Source organism: Alligator mississippiensis, chromosome 8, assembly GCF_030867095.1.
Source record: "Alligator mississippiensis isolate rAllMis1 chromosome 8, rAllMis1, whole genome shotgun sequence".
Taxonomy (NCBI): domain Eukaryota; kingdom Metazoa; phylum Chordata; order Crocodylia; family Alligatoridae; genus Alligator; species Alligator mississippiensis.
Window position 1 is genome coordinate 22,341,430 of NC_081831.1, and position 21,555 is coordinate 22,362,984.

General features: G+C 58.8%; 2 protein-coding genes across 4 annotated transcripts in view; both read right to left on the bottom strand.

The window, feature by feature from the left end:
- FDX2 (ferredoxin 2) overlaps positions 1–5,074 on the bottom strand; it is a 13,113-nt gene extending 8,039 nt beyond the window's left edge. The window contains exons 1-5 of one of the 2 annotated variants that reach the window (XM_059732226.1): positions 4,939–5,074; positions 4,175–4,235; positions 3,508–3,614; positions 3,299–3,386; positions 2,231–2,825 (exon numbers count right to left, since the gene is read on the bottom strand). In XM_059732226.1, the coding sequence (XP_059588209.1) occupies positions 2,669–2,825; positions 3,299–3,386; positions 3,508–3,614; positions 4,175–4,235; positions 4,939–5,044 (519 nt within the window). In that variant the 5' untranslated portion in view covers positions 5,045–5,074 and the 3' untranslated portion in view covers positions 2,231–2,668. Of the gene's footprint in view, positions 1–425; positions 2,826–3,298; positions 3,387–3,507; positions 3,615–4,174; positions 4,236–4,938 lie in introns of those variants that run through there. The other variant, XM_059732225.1, reaches the window with a different exon arrangement.
- A 1,090-nt stretch (positions 5,075–6,164) lies between these two features.
- Positions 6,165–20,301, bottom strand: RAVER1 (ribonucleoprotein, PTB binding 1). 2 transcript variants are annotated; one of them, XM_019494901.2, is made up of 14 exons: positions 20,024–20,301; positions 16,708–16,774; positions 15,195–15,664; positions 14,356–14,547; positions 13,515–13,644; positions 12,818–12,918; positions 10,901–11,012; positions 10,225–10,475; positions 9,996–10,089; positions 9,496–9,638; positions 9,215–9,295; positions 8,753–8,893; positions 7,922–8,005; positions 6,165–7,823 (listed from the first exon to the last, which is right to left on the bottom strand). In XM_019494901.2, the coding sequence occupies exons 1-14, from the start codon at positions 20,198–20,200 to the stop codon at positions 7,677–7,679; spliced, it is 2,190 nt and encodes a 729-aa protein (XP_019350446.1). In that variant the 5' UTR covers positions 20,201–20,301; the 3' UTR covers positions 6,165–7,676. The 2 variants fall into 2 exon arrangements, with proteins under 2 accessions (XP_019350446.1, XP_006262416.2); XM_006262354.4 differs by having other exon boundaries at positions 19,985–20,301.
- Between the last annotated feature and the right edge of the window lie 1,254 nt (positions 20,302–21,555).

Here is a 21,555-nt window from a genome sequence, read left to right on the forward strand (position 1 = left end):
CGCCGTCGGGGGCTGCCGGGCCCGAGGCCGCGGCGATGGGCGGCGGCGGCGGCTGTGGCTGCGGGCGCCTGCGGGGAGACGACAAGCGTCAGGGGCCCCTCAGGGGAGCCACCCACCCACCGCACCCCCGCCCCGGCCAATGACAGCGGCGGCTGCGGCTCGCGGGGATCTGGATCTGACCCGCGCCCCTTGGGCGGGCAAGGGTGGCGCAGGGGCCGGATTCCTCCCTGCTCGGGGCCGCGCCGGGGCCTGACCCGGACTGACACCCCTCCCTCCCCGTCCCCCGGGAACAGGAGCACGGGGCTGATCCGGATTGACCTTCCCCCCCAACCCAGGGAACAGGAGCATGGGACTGATGATCTGGATAGAGTCCCCTTTCCCCCCGCGCTGATCTGAACCCTGCCATGCCGCCTGCTAGGGCTGACCTGGGTCCCCCCGCCGGGCTGGCCGGGGCCGGGGCCGGGGCCGGGCTCCAGGGCTCCGGCTCCAGGCAGAGCAGCTGCTGCAGGACGGAGAAGTCCGGCGGGGGGCCGTCGAGGAAAAGCTCCCAGGAGGGCTCCATCCCGGGGAGCCGGGCGCAGCCCACAGCTAGGCCCGGAGTGGGGCGGGGAACGATAGGCCGGGGGCGGGGGCCTTAACCCGGCACACCTGGGCAGCGAGCGCCGCGGCCATAAGGAGCCGCGAGGGAAGACGCAGCCTCCGGTCCTGGGGCTTAGCCCACACCCCGCGGGACTCATCCAGCGCTGCCCCACGGGAGCCAGTGCCCCCGGGCACCGCCGTGCAAAGAGTGAATCTTCTCCTGATTGGGAGGAGGGGGCAAGGGGATTCCCCCCTCATCACCAGGAGCAGGCAGGAGGCTCCAGGACAAGCCCAGGAGACCAGCTGGGGCCCTGCCCAGCTCTTGGGTGCCTCCCCTGGGAGTCATGGGTGGAGGAGGGGTCCTGCCAGACCTGGTTTCCCCGGACCACGTAGGTGGAAGTCTGTCGTCCCCCCCAGCCCCGCAGGAGGGGTGGGGGGAGAGAGATTGGAGGGAATCCGGGCAGAGGAGAGGCCTGGGATGTGTTCTAGACTTCCTCCATCCCACCTACCTCCGAGGCCCATCCTGACTGGCGTCTAAGGCTCAGGTCTTGCCCTGGCAGCTGTGAGCAACCTGGGCTTTGTTGGGAGGCTTCTGGCTTCCTTGTGCTCCTCAAGGCCTGCCTGTTTCCCTGGATGGCTTCTTTCCTTGAGGAAAAGATGAACCAGCACCCAGGAGACCTGCCTGAGCTCCTGAGTACCTACCAGGTGCTGACTGGGGGGCAGAGCCAGGCAACACTAGCAAATGCCCACACCTGTTTGCTAGGGGGCATTTCCAGCCAAGATACAATCTTCTACCCTGCTGTAGTTCCCTGGAGGGAGAAATGAAGTCATTCTCATTTCTCTGCAGTCAGATACAGTGTAGAAGCCAAATACTGGGGCTCTTGGTGTAAGCAGGGCAGGGGGTGCATGAGGTGGAGAAACACAGGTCTAAGGGCTTCACCTGTGGGTAAATGGCCTGGGCTGACCCCACTAGCAAGCTCCAGACAAACGCCTACTGGGACCAGCCTGGCTTCAGAGGATGGGAAGCTCCAGAGCCCTAAAGAGGCAGACTCAGAGACAGGACAGTGTAGAGCAGTGAGTGTGGGCCGGCTGCTTTCCTGGCGGAGGAGGCTGAAGCCTGGGGCCCATGGAGATTCTGTACCTGCTTTAGCTCCAGATGCACTGCATCCCCTAGGCAGAGAAGGCCCCTTTCCAGCAGCTGAGCCAGAATGGGAGTGGGGGGGAATTCTCTGTGGGGCTGGGAATCATGCTAAGAACTGGCCTGGACTCAAAGTGGGGGGGTACTCAAGGCAGGGAGTGCCTCCCACTCCAATGCTCCTCTTCCTGGAAGGTGCTGTCATGAGTTACAGGCACCAGGGCACTCCCAGCATGGACCCTTTTTGTGAAGACCAAGCCCCAGGCAGGGGCCCTTTGCTCACTGGTACTATGGAGCAGCCTCTGGGGACGGGGTGGCTCACAGCTTGGGACAGGAAGTGTTGGGGGCAGCAGGGGCCACCTGCAGTATGCAGGAGGCATTGCTAGATGCCCCAGGTCCTGATGCCCACATGCACAGCTCTGTGCCACTACTGCAAACCCACCCCAACCCCACAGTGGGGAGTTGCCTCTCCACTCCCTGCTGCCCAGGCAAGGCTAACAATGAAGAGCCCATGTGTCATGTTCTGCAAACACCAGCTTTATTGTGCAGGAGGGCTGCAGCCCCCGTGCTCAGGTCCAGCCTGAGCTGCAGGCACCAAGGGAATGATGGCAAAAGGGCCACAAATGGCTGAGAAGCAGTGAGGGCTGCCTGCCAGCACCCCGCACCCAGCCAGCCCCGGGCTAGGCATCTCTCTGCCTCAGCTCCACAGTTGCCTTCCAGATACCCCTTGGTGTGTGGTGGAGGGGGGGGGACCCTCTAGAATCATTGCAGCCCTGCTAGTTGGGGCTCTGCTGCCCCACTCCCCAGCCACTCTCTGGGCAGCTTGGACCCTTTAGCCCCTGAAGCACGAGAGTGGAAACCCCCATGGAGTCAGTCCTGCATTGAGCAGCAACTTCCCACCAGGGCTTCACTGCAGCCTGGCCACAGGGACCCAAGTGGAGGCCCCCTCCACCTTCAGTGGGGCTTGGGAACATGGCCATCCACATAGAAATTCCTGGTGATCTTGGGCAGGGTGAACTCTGCTCCCTCCAGCTCCGGGGTGAGGATGATCTGGCAGCCCAGGCGGGAGTTCTCCTGCAGCAGCGGGGCCATGTCCAGCATGTCCTCTTCTCTGTGGGGGTGAGAAGGGTTGCTTCTGCATCTTTCCCACCCAGGGGAGGTAGGGAAGCTCCTCCTGGCTGCTGGGACAGAGGCATTTTGGAGTGTGCAGCAGAGGGGGGGGATAGGAAGGGGCCTGATTATCCATCAGGGTCTGGCCAGCACTTGGCATGATGGAGGCTCCCATTCCTTGTCCCAGCTGCAAGAGTGGGGGGTGGGGAAAGCTACAGCCTGCAGAAGCCCTGGAGCAGCCAGCCCCCAGCTCCTGTTCATGATGCCCCCTGGAGGAAGGGGATGCCCTGGCTGACCACAGCCAGCTGGGGGAGTGGGGGAAGGACACTACCTGGCTCCTAACACTCATCCTGGGGGTGTTGCCAGCCTGGAATCCTCTTTTCCTCCTGCCAGGGTTGGAGCCCACAGAGGGAACAGGGGGCAGCTGGGGTGGGGGGAAGGCCACAGCTGGGCTGTGGGTACAAGGGCCATTACCTCTCATCAGGGATTGGCAGTTTGTCCACAAAGGCCTCTTTCACATAGACATGGCAAGTGGAGCAGGCCAGGGAGGCTTCACAGGCACCTGGAGGAACAAAGTAGGGTTCACCCAGAGAACCTTGCACCCAGAAGAGGACAGGGGCTGGAGCCACCTGCCTCTCTGCCCTGCTGGAGGGGGGGCAGGGGGGTCATAATGGGTCACCCACCTTCCAGTTCAATGCCATGCCTCTGTGCCAGGTGCAGCACGTTGTCACCCACACGGCCCTGCACTGGGATGCGGTGCCCGGAGCGGTCAATGAACACCACGTTCACCCTGGAGCCAGAGACAGGAGCATCAGGGGAGTGGGACCAGGCCTGGGACCTCTTGCCAGCAGCAGGCACTGGCAATCGCTGCCTTTGGGGCTGTGGGAAAAGGAAGGGCCCCACATGGGGGTGGCCTGGATGCAGAAAAGCTGGACAAGAGTCTGAGCAGCAGGGCTCAGCTTGGGTGTCAGTGCCTCGCACTTCCCCTGGGGCTGGGAGACCTGCCCAGACTGACTGCAGGGTGGCTCTTGCACTCAGCAACACCTGACCCCCAAGAGCCAAGGTCAGCTGTACTCCGCATGGGAGAAGGAACCAAAGGGAGGGCTGTGCCCAGGGCCAGCAGAAGAACCCAGGTGTCCCCAGCCCTCACCCCTCCTATCCTGTGTAAACAGCAGAAGGATTGGAGACTGGGACAGCCTGTGGGGGCTGGGAGAAAAGCGCAGGCACAGGGACCTTGGCTCTGCCAGGCTCCTGCCAACCCCAGACCACTTGGACCTCCCCTCCCTCCCCCCAGGGAGGATGGCTGCAAAGGGGCCACGGGTGCAGCCCTACCAGGGTCCTGGCACTCACATGGCACCCACAGGCTCAGCTGGGCAGGGCTCCTCCTCCTGTGCCTGGCTCCCAGATGGTCCTGGGGAAGACAGTGCTGTTAACCCCGTGTCTCCCACAGGGGCTTTATCCCCAGGCAGATTCTGTCCCACTAATTCCCTCAGCCCCTCCCAGCGCAGGACTGGGCAGGAGGGGATGATGAGCTGGCTGGTTCCTTTCGCTTTCACTCTCAGATGTTGTTTACATGAAGCAGTCTGGAACTGCTCCCCCAGCCAAGGGAGTGAGCTCCACCCACCCAGGGCCTCTAGCCCCCCCCACTCTCAGGGGGGACTCAACCCTCCCCTCAGCAGCCCTGTCTGCTCCTGGGGTCAACCCACACCCCATTTCCAGGGGTATCGTGTCCTCCAGCCCCCACTCTCCTGGCCTGTCCCAACTACACAAGACCCCCTAGATATTTCTCTCCATGGCAATGAGCCCTGCCCCACTGCCATCTCTGTGGAGACCAGGGACCTAACCCCAACTCCCCCTCACCTGGCCCCTCCCATCTCCATGGAAACCAGGTCCCCCTATCCCTCCATCTCCACAACAAGATCTACCCCCACCCTGCCTCCATCTACATGGATACGAGGTGTCTCCCACCCAAGATTACCCCTCCTCTGGCTCCTTCCATCTCCAGGTCACCCCAGACCTCTGTCTCTCCATGGAGACAGGTCCCCCACCCCATCTCCCTGGATACTATATCCCTCCACAGCCCGGTCACCGTAGCGACGACCCCCCGCGCTCACCCGCCACGCAGAAGCCCCGGGCAGGGGCCAGCTGCAGCCCCCGGCTCGCGCCGCGCAGCAGACACCGCGCGACACCCGCACCGCCCCCCGCCATGGAGGCCGCCATGACGGGCGTCACGTGACCCGCGCTGCGGAGGTCAAGGGGGCCACCAGCAGCCACTACTTCCGGTCGGGGAGCCAATCGGGGCAGAAGCACCCTCGGGGGCCGGGGCCGACAGGGGCACCCAAAACAGAAGCGAAGCCTCGAGCTATGCGGGCGAGGTTTAAGGGCATCGGGGGCACCCGGGGGGTGCCTTTCTGAGAGGCACCGGGGGTATTTTATAAACTGCCCCTCTCCCCTAGGGGGGCTGGAGGGAGCAATGACAGGGGTGGGGGCAAGGCAGAAACAGTACAACTGCTCCCCAGGGGCAGGGGTAGACCAGGCACCAGGAGGGGTAACACAGCCCCCACCTGCCAGCGGCCCTGGTGCCAGCTTACATGAGCAACCACTCACTTAAAAAGTCAGTCTGTAAGGTGCAACTCTGCCCCAGCTCCTCCCAGCTGACTGCCTCAGAGCTTGGGGGATGGCACTCAGCTCCCTGCAGCATCAAGGGGCAAAGCCAGGCCCTTGGCCATCTGCTTTTCTCTAGAGCCTGGGGTTGGAGCATCATACCCGGCCCTAGGGGCCCAGGGACTTGGCTCAGAGTGCAGCTCACAGGCAGGAATGCTGCAGCTGAGCTGTGGGCTCCAGGCTCAGGGCAGAGACCCAGGAGCAAGCTCAAAGCTCCAGTGCAGAGGGAGAGTAGATGAGCTGCTGGCCTTTCCTGAGCTGCAATTTTATAGAGCCCAGGTCTCAGCAGGCTTTGCCCAGTGCCCACAGCAGTTGCACCATGCATTCCCATTTCTGCCTCCCCACTGAGGACAGCAAAACACAGCCACACTCAGGAGGGAATGACTGTGCCTACCTGTGGTATGACGGGATCCCCACAGGCCAGCAAAGCACTGAGGGGGCCCAAATAATTCACTGTCACACCCATAGTAAAGCAGATCTGGCAGCGCCCTGTGAGGGGTCCAGCTCATGGCTAGGGGGACACATGGACAAGCACTTGTCAACCAAACACCTGAACCATGACTGAAACCAGTCCAGCCAGCTCCTGGACCTGGCCCAGCTTGAAGTTGAAAGTGGCTGCCCTCCGGGTAAGGAAAACAATGACATGGCTACAGCACGTGTACAAAGGGAACAAGGCTTGATATAAATATAGCTTTACTTTAGGAAGGCAAGATCCAGCTCGGGGGATTCTGAATCCCCAGACAAGTACAGCAACCCAGACCATATCTACAGTAGAAACATAGCAACTTTAGAAACCCCTAAAAAGTGCTGAGAAAGGGATGCTCCGTAGGCCCAGCACCACATGCCCACCCACAGGGGGACAGGCAGATCCACCCCCAGCGCTGCACTTGGTCCTTGGCCACGGTACAGCCCTGCTTTGGAAATCCGCATGCTCCACCCAGTGCTCGGAGCCAGCCACTTCTTTCTCTGTAGCTTGCAGTTAAGATTGCAACACCTGAAGCTCCTCCTGGTCTGCCACTGCAGCTTCAGGGAAAACGCAGCTGCAGAGAGGACGCTGGCAGCTTGAATGCCTGGCTCCATGGGCCTTGGTCTGCCCCACTTGGGCTTCAGCATGGGGCTGGGAGGTGTGGACACGCCCTAAGAGCCAGTTGGCAGGGTGCCACATCCAGGATGGCTGGCACACAGTAGTGGATTCCAAGTACCAGCTGGCACTGCGGGAGCACAAGGGGGACCCTTGCCCCCAACAGGAACCTCAAATACAAGGGCTTGTGCCCAGTAGAAAAACTAAAGGAAGCTCCGCTCCCCAGCAGGCCAGGATCTCTGCCCTAATGAGTCAAAAAAGAAAAGGAAATAAAAACAAGTGGGAAATTACAGGGCCAACTTATAACCCTCATTGGCAGCGGCGCTGCAAGCAAAAGGCAGCGAAGTTATTAAAAAAAAGGGGAACAAACGGGAGTGCAAAGAGTCAGAGGCTGGGCTCAGCCGCGGGCTTGACAAGCCCCACAGAGCACTGCATCTTGGGCACACTCTGAGGGAGCCCACAGGGCAAGGCAGGGAACCCAGCAGTTCCACCTTGGTGCTGCAGCATCAACAGGACCCCGCATGCCTCTTAGTTGTCCCCAGCATGGGGCCCACAAGCATCAATGCCACTGCAGGCATCACGGTTGCAGCGAGGAACCTCAGGGAGTCCAGTCATGTTCCTTTCTCTGAAGCAAAGTTTTTAAGGTTGGAAACATGTGGGTCTTCCTGAGGCCTCCTGTCCTGACCCAGGACCTCAGGCAGGATGGAAACACGGCTCCCAGTGACAGCACTCCAAACCCAGCAGCTTCTTCAGGCCACCACTTCGGATCCCTGGTAATGCCAAAGGTGGCAGAGATGGCTCTGCTCCTCACAGGGATACATCTCCATGGCTGAGGGAGGTCCAGTTCAGTCCAGACATCCACCTCCACTCTGCCTGCATCACAGGGCAAGGAAAGCAGCGACCACTGCAGAAAGGGCTCCACCATCCCCTGGCCAGGAAATGCACAGGGCAGCCGAATCTGTCACACACACACTTAAAAAACTCAAAATCCAGATAACATTAAAAAAAAAAAGGTTTTTTTACAAGATTTACATGTCAGGGAATGGAGAGGAAGAAGGGGAAGGGGCGGGGGGGGTTACAGCATGAGCAAGCTTCGGCGTGAAGGGGCTAAAATATCCTCTTCCGCTTCAGGTAGGAATCTGCATAGTGGCCACCTAGGCCCTGAGAATGCTGCCCCACGTAGCCACCCTCTGGGCTGGGCTCTGGAGACGGCAGCAGGTGAGAAAAGGCCCGTTTCTGCCCGCCGACTGGGGTCTGGAAGAAACAAATGAGGGGGGCTGAGTGGGCAAGCATGGGTGGGGAACCTGCAGAGCCAGCAGCCAGCTGCCCCCCCCCAGCTCCCAACCACTCACCTTCATGTGGGAACCATGTGAGTGACTGTTTAGTCCCAGACCCAGGATGTTGTCCCCAGTGCCCACTGGGGGCATCCCGACAGCCTGGAAGAGAAGGGGAAGGTCAGACTATACTTTCAGGGATTATTTAGATCAAGTGTAAACCAAGTGAGGGTATCTGAATCCCAAGATCCTTGGGTTTAAGCCTGCACATAGGATGTCTGACAATGGATTTGGGAGTATTTGAAGTCCCAGGATGAGAGCCTGGGACACAGCATGCTTGCCAGTTGTAGTGCCATACATGGTGTTTAAAGTTCTGCCTGCTCAATCAATATGGGTTTTGGAACAATTGAGTTCTGGTCAATCAATGTGATTTGGAACTGATTTGGCCGATTTAACTTGGAACATGAAATATATTATATTGGCAGTGAGGGCCAAGCCCAGGGCTCAAGTAGGCACCAACTACCCTGTTCCCTAGGGATGGGGGACACAGGGGCCATTCAAGTGAGCCAGGGGTCAGTCAACCCCAGGTGGGGCTGAGAACCACATGAGCTAACTGGACATGGATTATCTGCAAGGGGACATAGAGCAGCAGCCAGGAGATGCCTGGCAGGGGAGTTGGGTTCTGCCTGGCCCCTGCAATCCAATGACACCAGGAAGAGCATGATCAGTCCCATGTTGAGCCCTGCCTGCTTTAACAAGATTGGGACCCAGCCCTGCTGGGGGGGGCAGCTCAGACTGGGGATGACACCTCACCATCCCAGATGAAAGCAACTGCAGCTAAAATCCACACTTTGCCCCAGCCCCAGTCCAATCTGTGCTAAGGCCCAAATGCCGCAACAAGTGCCTTACTTTGTTCAGGTGGCTTTGCTTCAGCCCTGCTTGTAGGCCACTGGTGAAGTAGGAGCTGGGTGACCCTGAGTAGAAGGGTGGCAGGGGTGACCCCAGACTGCTGCGCTCAAATGCAGGGGATGATGGTGCCGGTGCTGGCATCTGGAAGAGAAGCAGCTCCATGTTATGGCCCTGGGCAGAGCTTGGAGGTCCATCCGTGTGCCCTCCCCGCCCTGGTGCAACAGACAGGACAGCAGGCCTGGAGGCAGCTGCCCCAGCACCCCAAAGGCCCCATGGGTCACTTGGAATGGCCCAGGCACCACAGGCCAGAGGTGTGTAGCAGCACAAGCAAAAGTGGAAGAACAGGGCACTGAAGAGGGCAGAGGTGGAAGCAGCAGGTGGATGTGGGCCCGGGCACCACACACAAGAGTGGCAGAACTGACAGCTCAGTTCCTGGAACCTTGGAGCCTTCCCGACACTCACCTTGTGCCGGCCGTGCCCAAAGCCACCCAGCAGGGGCCCTGCAGGCTCTCTTGTCGGGGGGTACAGACGGGATCCCAAGTCCTGCCCGGAGAGAGATAATGTTTGTACACAAGTAGCAGCCAGAGGGAGCCCTGCTCGCAGGCTGCAGCAGAAAGAGGGGGGACTAAGGGGGAGGGATATGTGCATGCAGAACTTAGGTGTCCCACACCATTGTATGCACCCCCCCCCCCCCCCTTGTCCCATGCCTGCACTCCTCTCTATGGGACAGATGCTACACTCACCGGCTGGTAGTCGAAGGTGTAGCTGTCTCCTGCCAGCCCAGGTGAGGGCAGCAGCGGCTCCGACAGGGATGACGGTGGAAGCCGCGGGTTGGAGACATTGCCTAGCGTGCCAGTTTTGAGGCTGAAGGCTTTGCCAGCCACACCTGCAAGTAGAGCAGAGCCCAACATCATTACCAGCACCCAGACAGGCAGCCAAGGGCAGGCTGAGCCAGTTGGGCAGGAACAAGGTAACAGAGCAGCTCATGGCACCTCCCCCATACCCCTCTGCCCCAAGGAGCAGCTGCCTCACCCTGGCTGAATCAGCCTCGCTGTTCCTTTCCCTGCCAGGCATCTGCCTGCCCATGGCCAGTCCCTGAAGAGCAGAACACCCCTGGATCTCAAGTCAGGGGTGGAGAATCCTCACCCATGCTCATCAGCCCTATAAAGGGGGGCCTGGCCTTACTGTTGCTGGAGGTGGTACAACCAGCCCCTTGCAGCACCCCCTGACCCTTGCTGCTCACCTCCAAGGCTCCCAGCAGGCAGGAGGCTGTGCAGGTTCAAGTAGGGGTTCAGAGGAATTTTGAAGTCTTTAGGTGGCTCCCCCAGTAGCGAGACCTGCAGGACAAGGAGCCTGGGTGTGATTCCCAGCAGTACCGAACTGCCGTGGCCTGCCATGCTCACAGGTTGGTTGGGGTGGTGCCGGCCCCCGCTTAAAGGCCCAAGAGGTGGGGGTGCTGCCGCACATCTTACCCCGGATGCAGGAGGTCCATTCTCACTCTGCTTTGGTTTCTGGAGCCCACTGATGACAGATCCCAGGAGGGAGGAGGTAAGGCCCTGCAGGGCTGGTGGTGTGCCTGGTGCTGGGCTCAGCTGGGCACTCAGCACAGGTGTCTCCCGCTCCACCCCCATGGGCCCCAGGAAGGATGCCAGGGGCACGTTAGCGGAGGGCAGGATCGGCGACTTTACATGCCCCTGTGCCATGTCTGCTGGAAGGGGGCCACCTGCAGACGAGATAATGCGGCTTCACTGACAAAGCCCCTGGCCTGCTCTAAGCAGCCTCCAGCCAGGACCTCCCTTCACACCTCTGCCCGTACCCTGCACAACCCTGCCCCAGAGAACTGCCACTCCCACTCAGCTCTGGCCACAGGCCCCATCTGCCACCCACAGGCAGTGCTGCCGATGCGCCAACAGACTCAGACCTGGAACCTACAGTTCCCCCCACACCCTTGAGCCACAGCCAGTCCAGAGGGTATCTGCTGCCACTCAGGGGCTATTTCTCCAGCCAAGGAATGCTGAGCTGCATGAGCAATGCACACAATAGCCAGCTGAATGCCTGCACCACTCGCCACAGAACATCACTGCCCCCACGTGGCTAGGAAGGACGTGCATCCACTAGTGGAAACCCTGAGCCCTGATGAGCCATTACCTGAGGGGAGCTCTCCCAGCAGCTGGCTGGCAGGCTGTGCTGCAGCGCTTGCTATCCCCAGAGCACTGTGCTGCAGCGAGCTGAGGGGAGAGTCCCCCAGAATCCCAGGCTTCTGTGGGAAAAACACAAGTTAAACACTAAGGCAAATGGCACAGCTGGAGCCCTCAGCCCTGGATGCCAGCATGGTGTCAAGCCAAGGAACCCTTATTAGAAGTCACCCCAAACACATGGATGCCCGTGGAGGCCCTGGACTGGGAGGGTGGCGGCATGGCCCCACCAGCTACATCTCAGGTAAGCAAGAGGCTAAACTCTTTTGCCCTCCAGCTCCAGGGCAGTGGCACCCAGGCTCAGACAGTGCTATCACAGGGGCACGTGTTTCCCGAGTGCAGAGAAGTGAGGAGTTTATACACATGCAGGGAAGTTGGGGGAGAAGGTGGCTGTCATGGCACGCATTATGCTCAGGGCCTGGCAGTGTGTCCCTGCTTAGAGGCTCAAGGCTCTCCTACAGTAGAACAGGGAGACTTGGGCTGCGACCACGTGGGATTGAAACCAGAGCAGCCAATGCTCCCAGCCCACTGAATTCCCTGCCCTGGCTGCCTGGCTCTGGCCTGTGAGGACACAGCAATGGCATAGATGCCCGTGTGCTCTGGCTGCCGTTCTCGCAAGCCACACATCTATGTCACCAAAGCATCATGCAGTTGCTGACCTCAGCCAAACCCAGAAGTTGGCATGGCTTGGAGTCAGGCTCCAGAGCCTGATCAAGCAGCCCGTCAGAGCTCATCAAGGCCCTGCTGATGTTCAGGTCATTATGGGCCAGGCTGTGACCAGATGCCTGCCCTCAGGTCCCGGCTCCCTTGATCCAGTTCATAGGAGTCTGCTGGCTGCAGCCCTGCCTACATCCTTCACTGGGCCAGCAGGTCAGAGCACCCTGACTGTGCTCCCCTGCGGCTGGGCCAATGGTGAAGTACATTGCTGCTACCATCAGGTGGATAACGGAGGCAGATGAGCCTCTAGGCCAGTACCATCCACACCCGCTCTCAACCCTGGCTTGGCTGCAGCCATGGCCAGGCACAGGGCACTGCATGGCACAGGCTGCCCAACCTCTGCTAATGTACATGTCACACAGAGGCCACTCCTACCCCTCACACTGAACACAGATTGATTTTCCTTGTTCTGCAGCAGCCTGACAGACCTGGGTATGCAGTAGTAGGGGGCTCCTCAGCCTTGCCAGCTGGGGAACAACGCAGAGCAGGAAAGATCAGAAAGATATAGGTCACTTGGGGACGGCTGGGGGAGCAAGTGGAAGACAGCAAAAGCTGACATTGTGCCAGCTTCAGCATGCTGTGTCTCCCACTCACTGTCTGGCACAGAGCGTAACACTACCAGGGGACAAAGCCAAGAACATGGCGAGGCAGTCCTCCAGAAGTGGAGGTGGTGTGAGGCTGGTTGGAAGGGAGGACTTGGGCCCATCCCTCCCCATGGTGCTGGCAGCTGAAGAGTTGTGATTAAACCTTTTGGAGTATGTAAGCGAGTGCTGCGTGCCTGAATCGAGATGCTGGGTGTGGGGCGGGACACGGACACTTGCAGTGCATGTACAAGAGGAGAGGTCTGCTCCCCAGCCAGCGAGAGCCTCCTGGAGAGGCCCAGCTGCAACCAAGTGTGGGAGGGAGAAGCACATTCCCCTGAGTCAGATGCTAACCACAGCTGAGAGGGGACAACTTGGCAGGCAAAGTTCTTGGCACAAATCCTTGCAGCTGTAGGTTCAATACATTCCTACCCAGAGCAGGCTGGCCTTTGGCCCCCCAGAGTGTACTCATCAGTGCTTCCCAAGTGCTACCAGCACCCAAGTATGGAGGCACAAGCAGCCGAGGGCAGCCAAAGAACCTGCTGAGGTAGAGGCAGGGGGTTGCCCAATACCTGCTGAGCTTGTGTCTGGTTCTGCAGTGCCAGCTGGAGCAGAGCTGTGGACAGAGCCGGGCTGGTCACGAGAGGCAGTGATGGGGCAGCGCCGAGGATGCCTGAAAAGGAAGCAAGTAGCATAGTCACTTTGGCAGCCTCCTACGATGGAGCATGTGCAGCTATGCAAGGATATCTCATCATCCAGTGTTGACTGGTCTCCAGAGTTGGGACCTTGTGCCCATCTGCTCCCTTATCACCTTTCAAAGGCCTTCACAAAGGAGATGGCTTGGAAAGCCCCAGGCGAACAGGCAGGAAGTCCCTTGCCTATTGTCTGCCTGTGCCCTGACCCAGTTATGGCCAGGCCACAGAAAAAGTAGCCACAGTACAGGATGGGGGGGACTGATGAACACCGAGCCTGCCCAGGGGTCAGATTCCTGGGAAAATGCGCTTGGCTCATACACGAATGCAAGACTTCCTGCCCAGGGACCAGTCTGAAGCCTATGCCTGGCAGGTTCATTACTGGGTCACTCTGCTCCATGCGCCAGTTGTCGTCCTTATTGTAAAAGGAGAAAGCCGAAAAGTGCCATTGATGGCTCGCAGCCGCCCCCAAGCACCCTCAGCTCATGTAGCTCTCATGAATGAAGAGCTCAGCACCCCAGCACAGAGCCTGCAGGGCTCTTGAGTGCCCCACAAGAGGGGCCAGACTCAGTCTTACCCTGCTTTCCGCTGACAGCACCGTGGAGCAGGGGATTGAGCAGCAGCTGGAGCGAGGCTGGGTTCCCCAGGCTGTTGAGGATCTGGAGGAGGTTAGGCTCAGGCAGAAGGCCTTTCCCACGGTTAAGGGCCTGGGGGAGAAGTCAGAGTCACAATCAAGTGCTCACTTTCACCTGCTCCCATGGTTGGAGCCTGGATGCTTCTTGCAGGTGCTCAGGGAGGGCAAGGAGTTTGTAACAGTTTCAGAGTTGATAGCTATGGCCAACATAAGGCCAACAGCGTTCCACATCCAGCCCCCACAGTGGCTGGGCCTCTGAGGCCGTGGCTGCCAAAGGCAAATGTAGAGGGGCCACTGGGAGGGGAAGGGAAATTCCCGAGTTCAGCATAAACCAAACCCATGGAGTAGCAAAAGTAGCATGGACACCCCTCCCCCCACACAAAGGGTACAGGCATCAGAGGCCTCTAAGCTTCTGCCTCAAGAAAATGGCCATCTTAGACCTTGCTGTGGCACCCCTGATCCTCATCTCACCCATGGGGGCTTATGTTCCCCACTGCCGTCAGCCAGGTTGAGAATCAGGCAGAGCCTGCCCAGTTGCAGCAGCCAAACCAGCCTGCGCAAAGCAGCATATCCCAGCTGCCTGGAAGGAAGCTTGGGACTGGGCTGAGGGAGGTTTGCAAGGACAGGTCACCATGTCTATCAGATGCACAGTTAACAACAGCCTGCTCTGGGCTGGAGCAAGGACAGCACTAGGACCAGACAGGAAGGGGGGCAAGCAGGAAGGAGAGAGCAGGGACAGGACTCAGCTCAGTGAATGTCTGAGAGGGGCCAAGCATGGCCTTACCGTTGCTTGGGCAGCAATTAGTGCAGCTAGCATGCTGCGGCCAGGGGGACCTGGGGCACAGAAAGACACTCGGATGTGGTTCCCAGCGAGCAGCAGCCCATCTGTGGCCTGTTGGACCGTCTCTGTCATCTCTGCTGACTCATACTCCAGGACTGCAAAGCCTTTCAGCTGCCCATCCTGTCCATACGCCAGCTACACAGGGATGAGGTCGGGAAAAGACACTGAGCACAAGAGGACATGGGCTGCTAGCACACAGACTGCAAAGTCAGAGAGGGGCACCTATGCCAGGTGGACCTGCATGCCACTGGGGCTTTGCACGCTTAGGGCTGCCCACATTCCCTGCATCCTTGCACTGGATTTTGCCCTTATACCAACATGCCCGGCCCCCTACTCCAGCATCCAGATATCACATGCACTGGCAAAATCTCACAGCAGGCTGGAATGCAGCTCAAAGCCCAGAGCTGAGCTGGAGGTGGTGCCACAGCCTCGCCATCAGTTACAGGCAGGACACGCTGTGGGCGTGTCACAAAGACCAAGCTCTCAGTGGGCCTTGAGCTCCCTGCTCCCTTGCACTGCTTTGAGTCCCAGCCCCAGAGCTCCCCTTAACCTGTGGGTCTCCCGTGAAGGCCCCTGCTGGAGGGATATGAGCACATTCATGCCCTATTAGCCTGGATTCGCTTAAGTGGGACACAAACTCAGACTGAGAGGGAAATCTCCCTTGCATATCTGGTGGAAGCATGTCTGCAGCAGGTACTGAGCTGTGGAGAGCACCAACTGCTAAGTCCCTTGGGTTTTGGTGGCTGTGCCCTTCAGGGAAGCCCTCCCCTCCCATGGCTCACTTGGCAGAAGGTGGGGGCACTGGCAGCTGAGAAGGCCTGGCGCAGCTCCTCCAGGTCCCCATAGTTGTGAGGCAGCTTGTCTATGCACAAGCACTTGGAGTGCAGCAGGTCAGGGGTGAGTTGGCTGACATCCGTCCAGTGCACATACAGTGTCCGCGTGCCCAGCTGCTTGCCTAGCAGGTCAGACTTGGCACGGGCAGCCGAGTCCTTCTTCATGTACTCCACAAAGCCGTAGCCCTTGGAGTGCCCACTGTGGGCACTGTACACCAGGAAACAGCGCTCCAGGTTGCCAAAGGGGCGCACCAGCTCCTCGAACTGCTGTTGGGTGTAGTGCCGGGGCAGATTGGCAATGCAAAGCAGTGCATCTGTGGGCTGCAGCTGCACCGAGATCTCTTTGTCCCGCAGCTTGCTCAGGTGGAACTTGTGGATGGCTGACTCCGCCTGCTCTCCATTCAGCAAGGTGATGAACGCTGTTGGGGGACAGTCAGGCCAAAGAAGGTGGTCAGCACTTGCCAGCCACGTGTGCGGACCCACCCTCCACCGTGGTCCCCAGGCCCAACATCATCACCCCCATCCCCCAAGACTACAGGAAATGCAGTGCTAAGTGCTCCAGGTTACTAGGAAGGACTCCACTTGACAAGAGGCAGTTCCTGCCCCACTGGTGTTTTTCCAACTACCTCCATGAACTCATGCGCCCCCGAAGGACAAGCCAAAGCCTTGGTTTGAGCTGGGGGAGATGCCCTTGATGTCCCCAGAGCCCTGTGCTCCCCACAGCCTGAAAGTGCAGACTCATGCAGTGTGTCTGACAACCCAGCCCCAGCACTTGCTGCTCAGTCTCTTGGTTAAAGGCCTAAGGGGACAGGTGCCAGGTGGGCTTTGGCTGTGCTACCCAACTGCGGCCAGGGATTCTGACCAACCCCAATCTAATTGCCACCACAGCAGGCACAAAAGCAGCCGCAAGCCACAGAGGTCCCATGCAACTCCCAGAACATTTTCTGGCCGTGAGACTGCTGGGCAGCCAGGGCTGAGAGAGCACTCAACGGACCCAGGCAGCCAGGGAGGGCAGCCCGGGAGAGCTGGGGCCTGAGCAAATGCCTGTTGCTCAACAGCTGGCAGGAACTACAGCCCTGGAGTTTGGAAAGCAAAGCAAATCTAGGCTACACATACAAATCTGCTAGGGCTTGAAGCCTCACAGCTCCTAATGTGCTTCCTGCCAATACTAGCCACCTTGTTAAGAGGATCTGAGGGGGAACTGAAGAAAGACCACACACAAGGCACAGTGAGACCCAGACACGCAGCCGTCTTGGCACAACATTGGCACCCCAGGCCCAGCCAGCCGGGTCAGCCCTGAGACTGCAGCATGGTGCTGAGCCACAGCCTGGGGCATTGGGAGCCCATTCACTCCTGCACCCTGCAGGGGCCGAGTTGTCAGAACCCCTGGGAGGCGCTCACTATGGGAACTCCATGCCAGGCAGCCTGGCCTGCACATGAGGTGCCTGGGAGCACTACTCACCCGTGCCCTTGTACTTGTCCACAAAGCAGTACTTCAGTTCATAGTCGCCCAGTAGGTCATGAACTTCCTGCACAGAGAGCAGAGGGGAGAGGTGAGAAGAGGGAAGCCATGTCCCCAGCCAGCACAGTGCAGTGTGCTTCCCCTCAGCCCCAATGGTACAGGCAGTCTGCAAATACCACCACATCCTGGCCCAACCCCAATGCTATGTTCCAAGCACCCTGAAATCCTGCTCAGAGCCAGCTGCAACAGCACTCTCTCTGCAGTCTCCCCTGCCTACAGCAAAGTCCATCTTTCTGGCTAGAAGCAGCATCTGCCAGAAGACACTAGAACCAGGGCTGGTGCTTCTCAGGTGCCAAGACAAAGGTCTCAGTAATTCCTGTCCAGAAACGCTCCATATGCTTGGGCAGGTCTGGCCTCTGCACTCAACCAAACACAGCCTGGCAGAGCTCACCACCTTCCAGTGGCTCCAGCAGCTCCAGCCACCTGCAGGGCCAGTTCCAGTTGCTTCCTTCTGGTCAGCAGTGACCAAGGCTTGAGAAGGGCTTGCTGCCAGGAGCCTGAGCTACAGCTCCATGAGAGGCCAAGACTGGGCCCTGCTGCCAGTGCCTGGACACTTTCACCATCCCTAGTTCCTGGATGACTCAGAGCTCTTCGGGCTGTACTCACTTCTGGGCCTTCCATGGCACAGGCGCAACATGCTCAGTGCCATCTCCAACAGTCCAAGACCCTCTTGCCCTACCCAGAACACGGGGGCCACCCAAGCCATGCTCAGGGGACAATACCACACAGTAGCAGGCAGCTCCATTGCTCTGCATGGAGCAAAGTTCTCTGGTTGGGACTAGTCCAGGAGCCAGGAAATGTTCTTGCCATGGGACAGGAGAAGCTGAACCCAGGACAGGAGACGGGGCAATATGAACAAGGGGGGCCACAGCCTGACCCACAACAAAGAGGCTGGATCTCCCAAGTGACTCAATTGACAGAAGCCCTGGCAGTGAGGGAGCCCCACAGCACCCAATCTCTCATTAGAAGTGGCTCTGGCAGGCAAAAGCATCTTGGGCAAGAGGCTCCCCCACATGCTTTGGCTTCCTCCCAGGGCAAAGAAGTCTCAGCACTCCCAAAAAGCCGTCGCAGCTGCTGGGTACACTAGGCTTTGGCAAGACAGTGCTGGGGGGGCGGGGGCTCCACCTTCCAGATACGCCTCTGCACTCAACTGCTGCCTCAGGCAGTACTTTCATCCAGCAACCTGCTCAAGACTTTGCCCTTTGGAGCGACTCCGTCAAGTTCCACGCCTAAAGCCTCCCAGTCGCCCTGGGGAAAAGTTGCCTCCATCAGCAGACAGAGACTAGAGGGCAGGGAGGGAATGGAAACCTCGTGGCACAGCCAGGAGCAGCACCCTAAAATCCTACCACATGCTTCCTGCCCCACCACAAACCTACCTGCCTTGGAAGAAGCCCATGGGCAGAGTATAGTGGAGACAGGAGCCTTCTCCACAGTAAAGCCAGGCAGCACCAGATGTCCCAGCCACTGTGCTGCCCACAGCTGCCTGCCCCCACCCCCAAAGAAGCCCTAGCCCAGGCCATCAGCACAACTCAGCCCCTGAGAACTGCTGCTGCAGAGAGACCCCAGTACATGCTTCTTGCTTCCAGAAATGCCAGTGGCATGACTTCTGGGGCAGTGGACTGTGCCAGGAAGTCAAGTGACCCCCCCACAACAATGAGGGCAGGTCATGGGACCAGGCCATTACCTGCTGCCCTGCTGAGCTCATCGGAGGAAGCACAATAGCCATGTGGTGCACAAGGACTTCCTGCAAAGTCTCATTGTTCTTCCCAGGTCCCCTCTGCCAAGTGCCTGTGGGTGGAGCTGGGCATGTCAGTCAGGCAAAGAGAGGACAAGGAAAGGGCATGATCTCACAGCAGTGAGAGGGGCAAGAGGTGGGGGACAAGAACTGTGTTAGGTTTAGGAACAAATGCAACCCCCCCACCCACGCGTGAATTTTGCTAAACAGGGTCTGAGTTCCAAGATGCTCCAAGCAGCGCGTGACTAAAGCCATGAGACACTCGCAGCTCTCTCACAGGGCTCGGCATGTTAGACGCACACAAGGCCCTGGGCTCAGCTGGTTGCACAAACACACACATGTGCACACACTCATAGATTCAGGAGCAAAAGAAGAGACAGCAAAATACAGTGACATTGGCGTCTTCTTCAGAACTACAGGGAGCCAGGCACAGCTTGCTAAATGCAGCTCAAACTACCCAGGCTCCCTGCCACAAACTCCACCCAGCTACGCCCTTGAGTCCCAAACCGAGGGCCATGTGCTGGAACCAGTGAGTAAGATGCACAAGATGTGGAAATCTCAAGAGAGAAGCAACTAACCAATGGGGCAAAAGAAACTACTGCTCAGCCAGGTTGGCTCGATAGCAGCTCCCCAGAGGACAGAGATTTGTTCCTAAGAGAAGAAGCCGGTAATCAGAGCACAGCCTGCTACGGCTCAGAGATGCCCCAGCCTCACTGTGTTCCCAGCATGCTGCTGAACTCGACCTATGGCTGCACCACAGAGTGCATGACTCAGAACTTGAATGCTGCTGCCTCTTAGCTTTGGGCAAGGCATTTTGCTGCTCTGTTGCATCTACCTGCCAGGAGGAGTGTGAGAGAAAGGATTAACAGAGGCCTGTAAAGGGCTCCTGAGTGCCATGGGGGTGGAGGAGAAGGGAGCTCAGGTCTCAGCCAGAGAACAAAGCAGCGCAGAGTGTCGAGTAGCACCAAGACCTGGGGAACTTAAGCTGACAGTGCCCAAGGACCCTAGGAGGAAGCTAGGACAGAGATAGCACCCCAAGCCAAGGAGAAGTGGCTCACCTCAGTTTAGAGAGTCTCCAACCTCTCACCCCAGCACCTGGATAGTCACATCCTGTGCTCTTCTGCTACTAAATGCCACTCCCTGGTGGGACCCACACCCCAGGCTGTCTGAGCTCAGACCTGGGCAGTCATGGACCCTGACCACAGCCCTGCTCCACACAACCCAAGCACCTACTAAGCACGTTCTCAAGGAGCCCCTGCATGGCCCCCTCCTGCCCCATCCCAGCTTTAAGCCCTAGTAGCTGTCTGTCCCCTGCCCCAGGCCCCCTCAACCTTGCACCTGCTCCCCTCCATGCCTGATGGTCACACCCCTCCCCCACACAGCCCCGCAACCCCAACCACCACTGCCCTGGCAACCACCTAACTGCCCCCCCACCCAAGTCCACCCCAGCAACCGCCCCTGCGCCCCGGTAACCGCCCGCACCTGGTTGGTGACGTCGGCGGGCAGCCCGCGGATCAGCACCTTGCGTCGGTTGCGGAACTGGCGCGCGCTGCGCTCCAGGCGGCTGCGCACCTCGGCCGCGTCCAGCGCGGGCAGCTCCTCCTCGGGGGCGCGGGCTTCGTCCGGCCCCGGCCCCGACAGCGCCCCGGGGGGCTCAGGGCTAGAAACCGACACGGCGCCCGCCGCCGACACCGCCATCTTGGGAGCTTACCACCCCTTGGGACCATAGAGATGGGGCTGGTAGCAAGAGTAGCCCCAAGATGCCACCTCCCGATTGGGCCGGCGAGGCGCCGCGCGGCCACTAGCACCGGGGCCGCTCATTGGCCTAGGCCAAGTCCAACCCACAAGAATTCGGCCAGCCTATTGGCCAGGGAAAGCCTCTGCCGCCCGGAAGCATCGCACCTCCTGATTGGTTGGGCAAGGGTCAGCCTGGACTTCCAGCCCTTTGCCTTCCCCCCCACATGTTCCCCCCCTCCCCAGTATACTAAGCCTCCTGGGCCCTCCAATATCCCACAATCCTCTACATTAACTCTCCAGCCCCCCAGTATCCCACAATCCCCCTGCCCTTGGCTCATGCAATAGCCCACAATCCCCTTCATTGACTCCCCCAGTCCCCCAATATCCCGTAACCCCCTGCCCTTGTTGCCCCCATTTTCCTGCATTGATCCCCCTCCTCTGCTACTCCCCCAAAGGACCTTCTCTCCTTTAACAACCCTCATCAGTGTGGAAGCCAGTCACCTAAGATGGCTCAGGAGACCATTAACTCTGAGGGAACTTTTTAAGTAGGCAGAGAAGTGAGCAGGAAGTATAAGGATAGTGGAAAAGTACTGGAGGTGCCAGCATGGAGAGTCCATTTCCTGAATGACCATATATGGTACCGTTGTTTGCGGGCAAAAAGTTGCTTACATTGTTGTATAAAAGCTGGAGCTTGGCCACGCTCAGGCAGAGTTGCTTCAGCTTCTCTCACTGCTAGCAGTTGATAAACTGAGTGTTCAGAAGAAATTTCAGTGTGGCGTTTTTACCACATCAGGCACCTCCACTTTTCTCCTGGGGCTTGAGTTGTTTGCAGGGTCCAGGCTACTGGGGAACTAAACAGGGCTGGGCCTGACAAGCACTGGAATGAGAATCCCTGAGAGGCTGGACAAGGACACTTGGCCATGATGGAAGCCAACCCAGGACATGGTTCCAAATCAGGCCTTGCTGCCCTTGCCAAGTAGGTCGCCCACCAGCCATGAGCACAAGGTGCTGTCCTGGCTGGTACCATTGTTATTTTCATACCACGCACCTGGCTCTAAAAAGGTATAAAGAATGACAAGAGCTTCCCTTTGAAAAAACTGCTGAGAATCACTGCCTCATTTGAGGTGCACTTCAATTCTTGATCCTTAGCTGGTGGGTGAAAGCCGAGCATGGTCTGCTAATAAATAAAGTAGCACTTATGCTTCCCATCCAGAACTGGCCACAAGCGAACATAGCTGATCAGCTGTCCTAGCCACATGATTGAAATCCTGCAGCAAAGCAAAGCCTGCAGGCTGTAAGGCAGACTGCATGAGTGT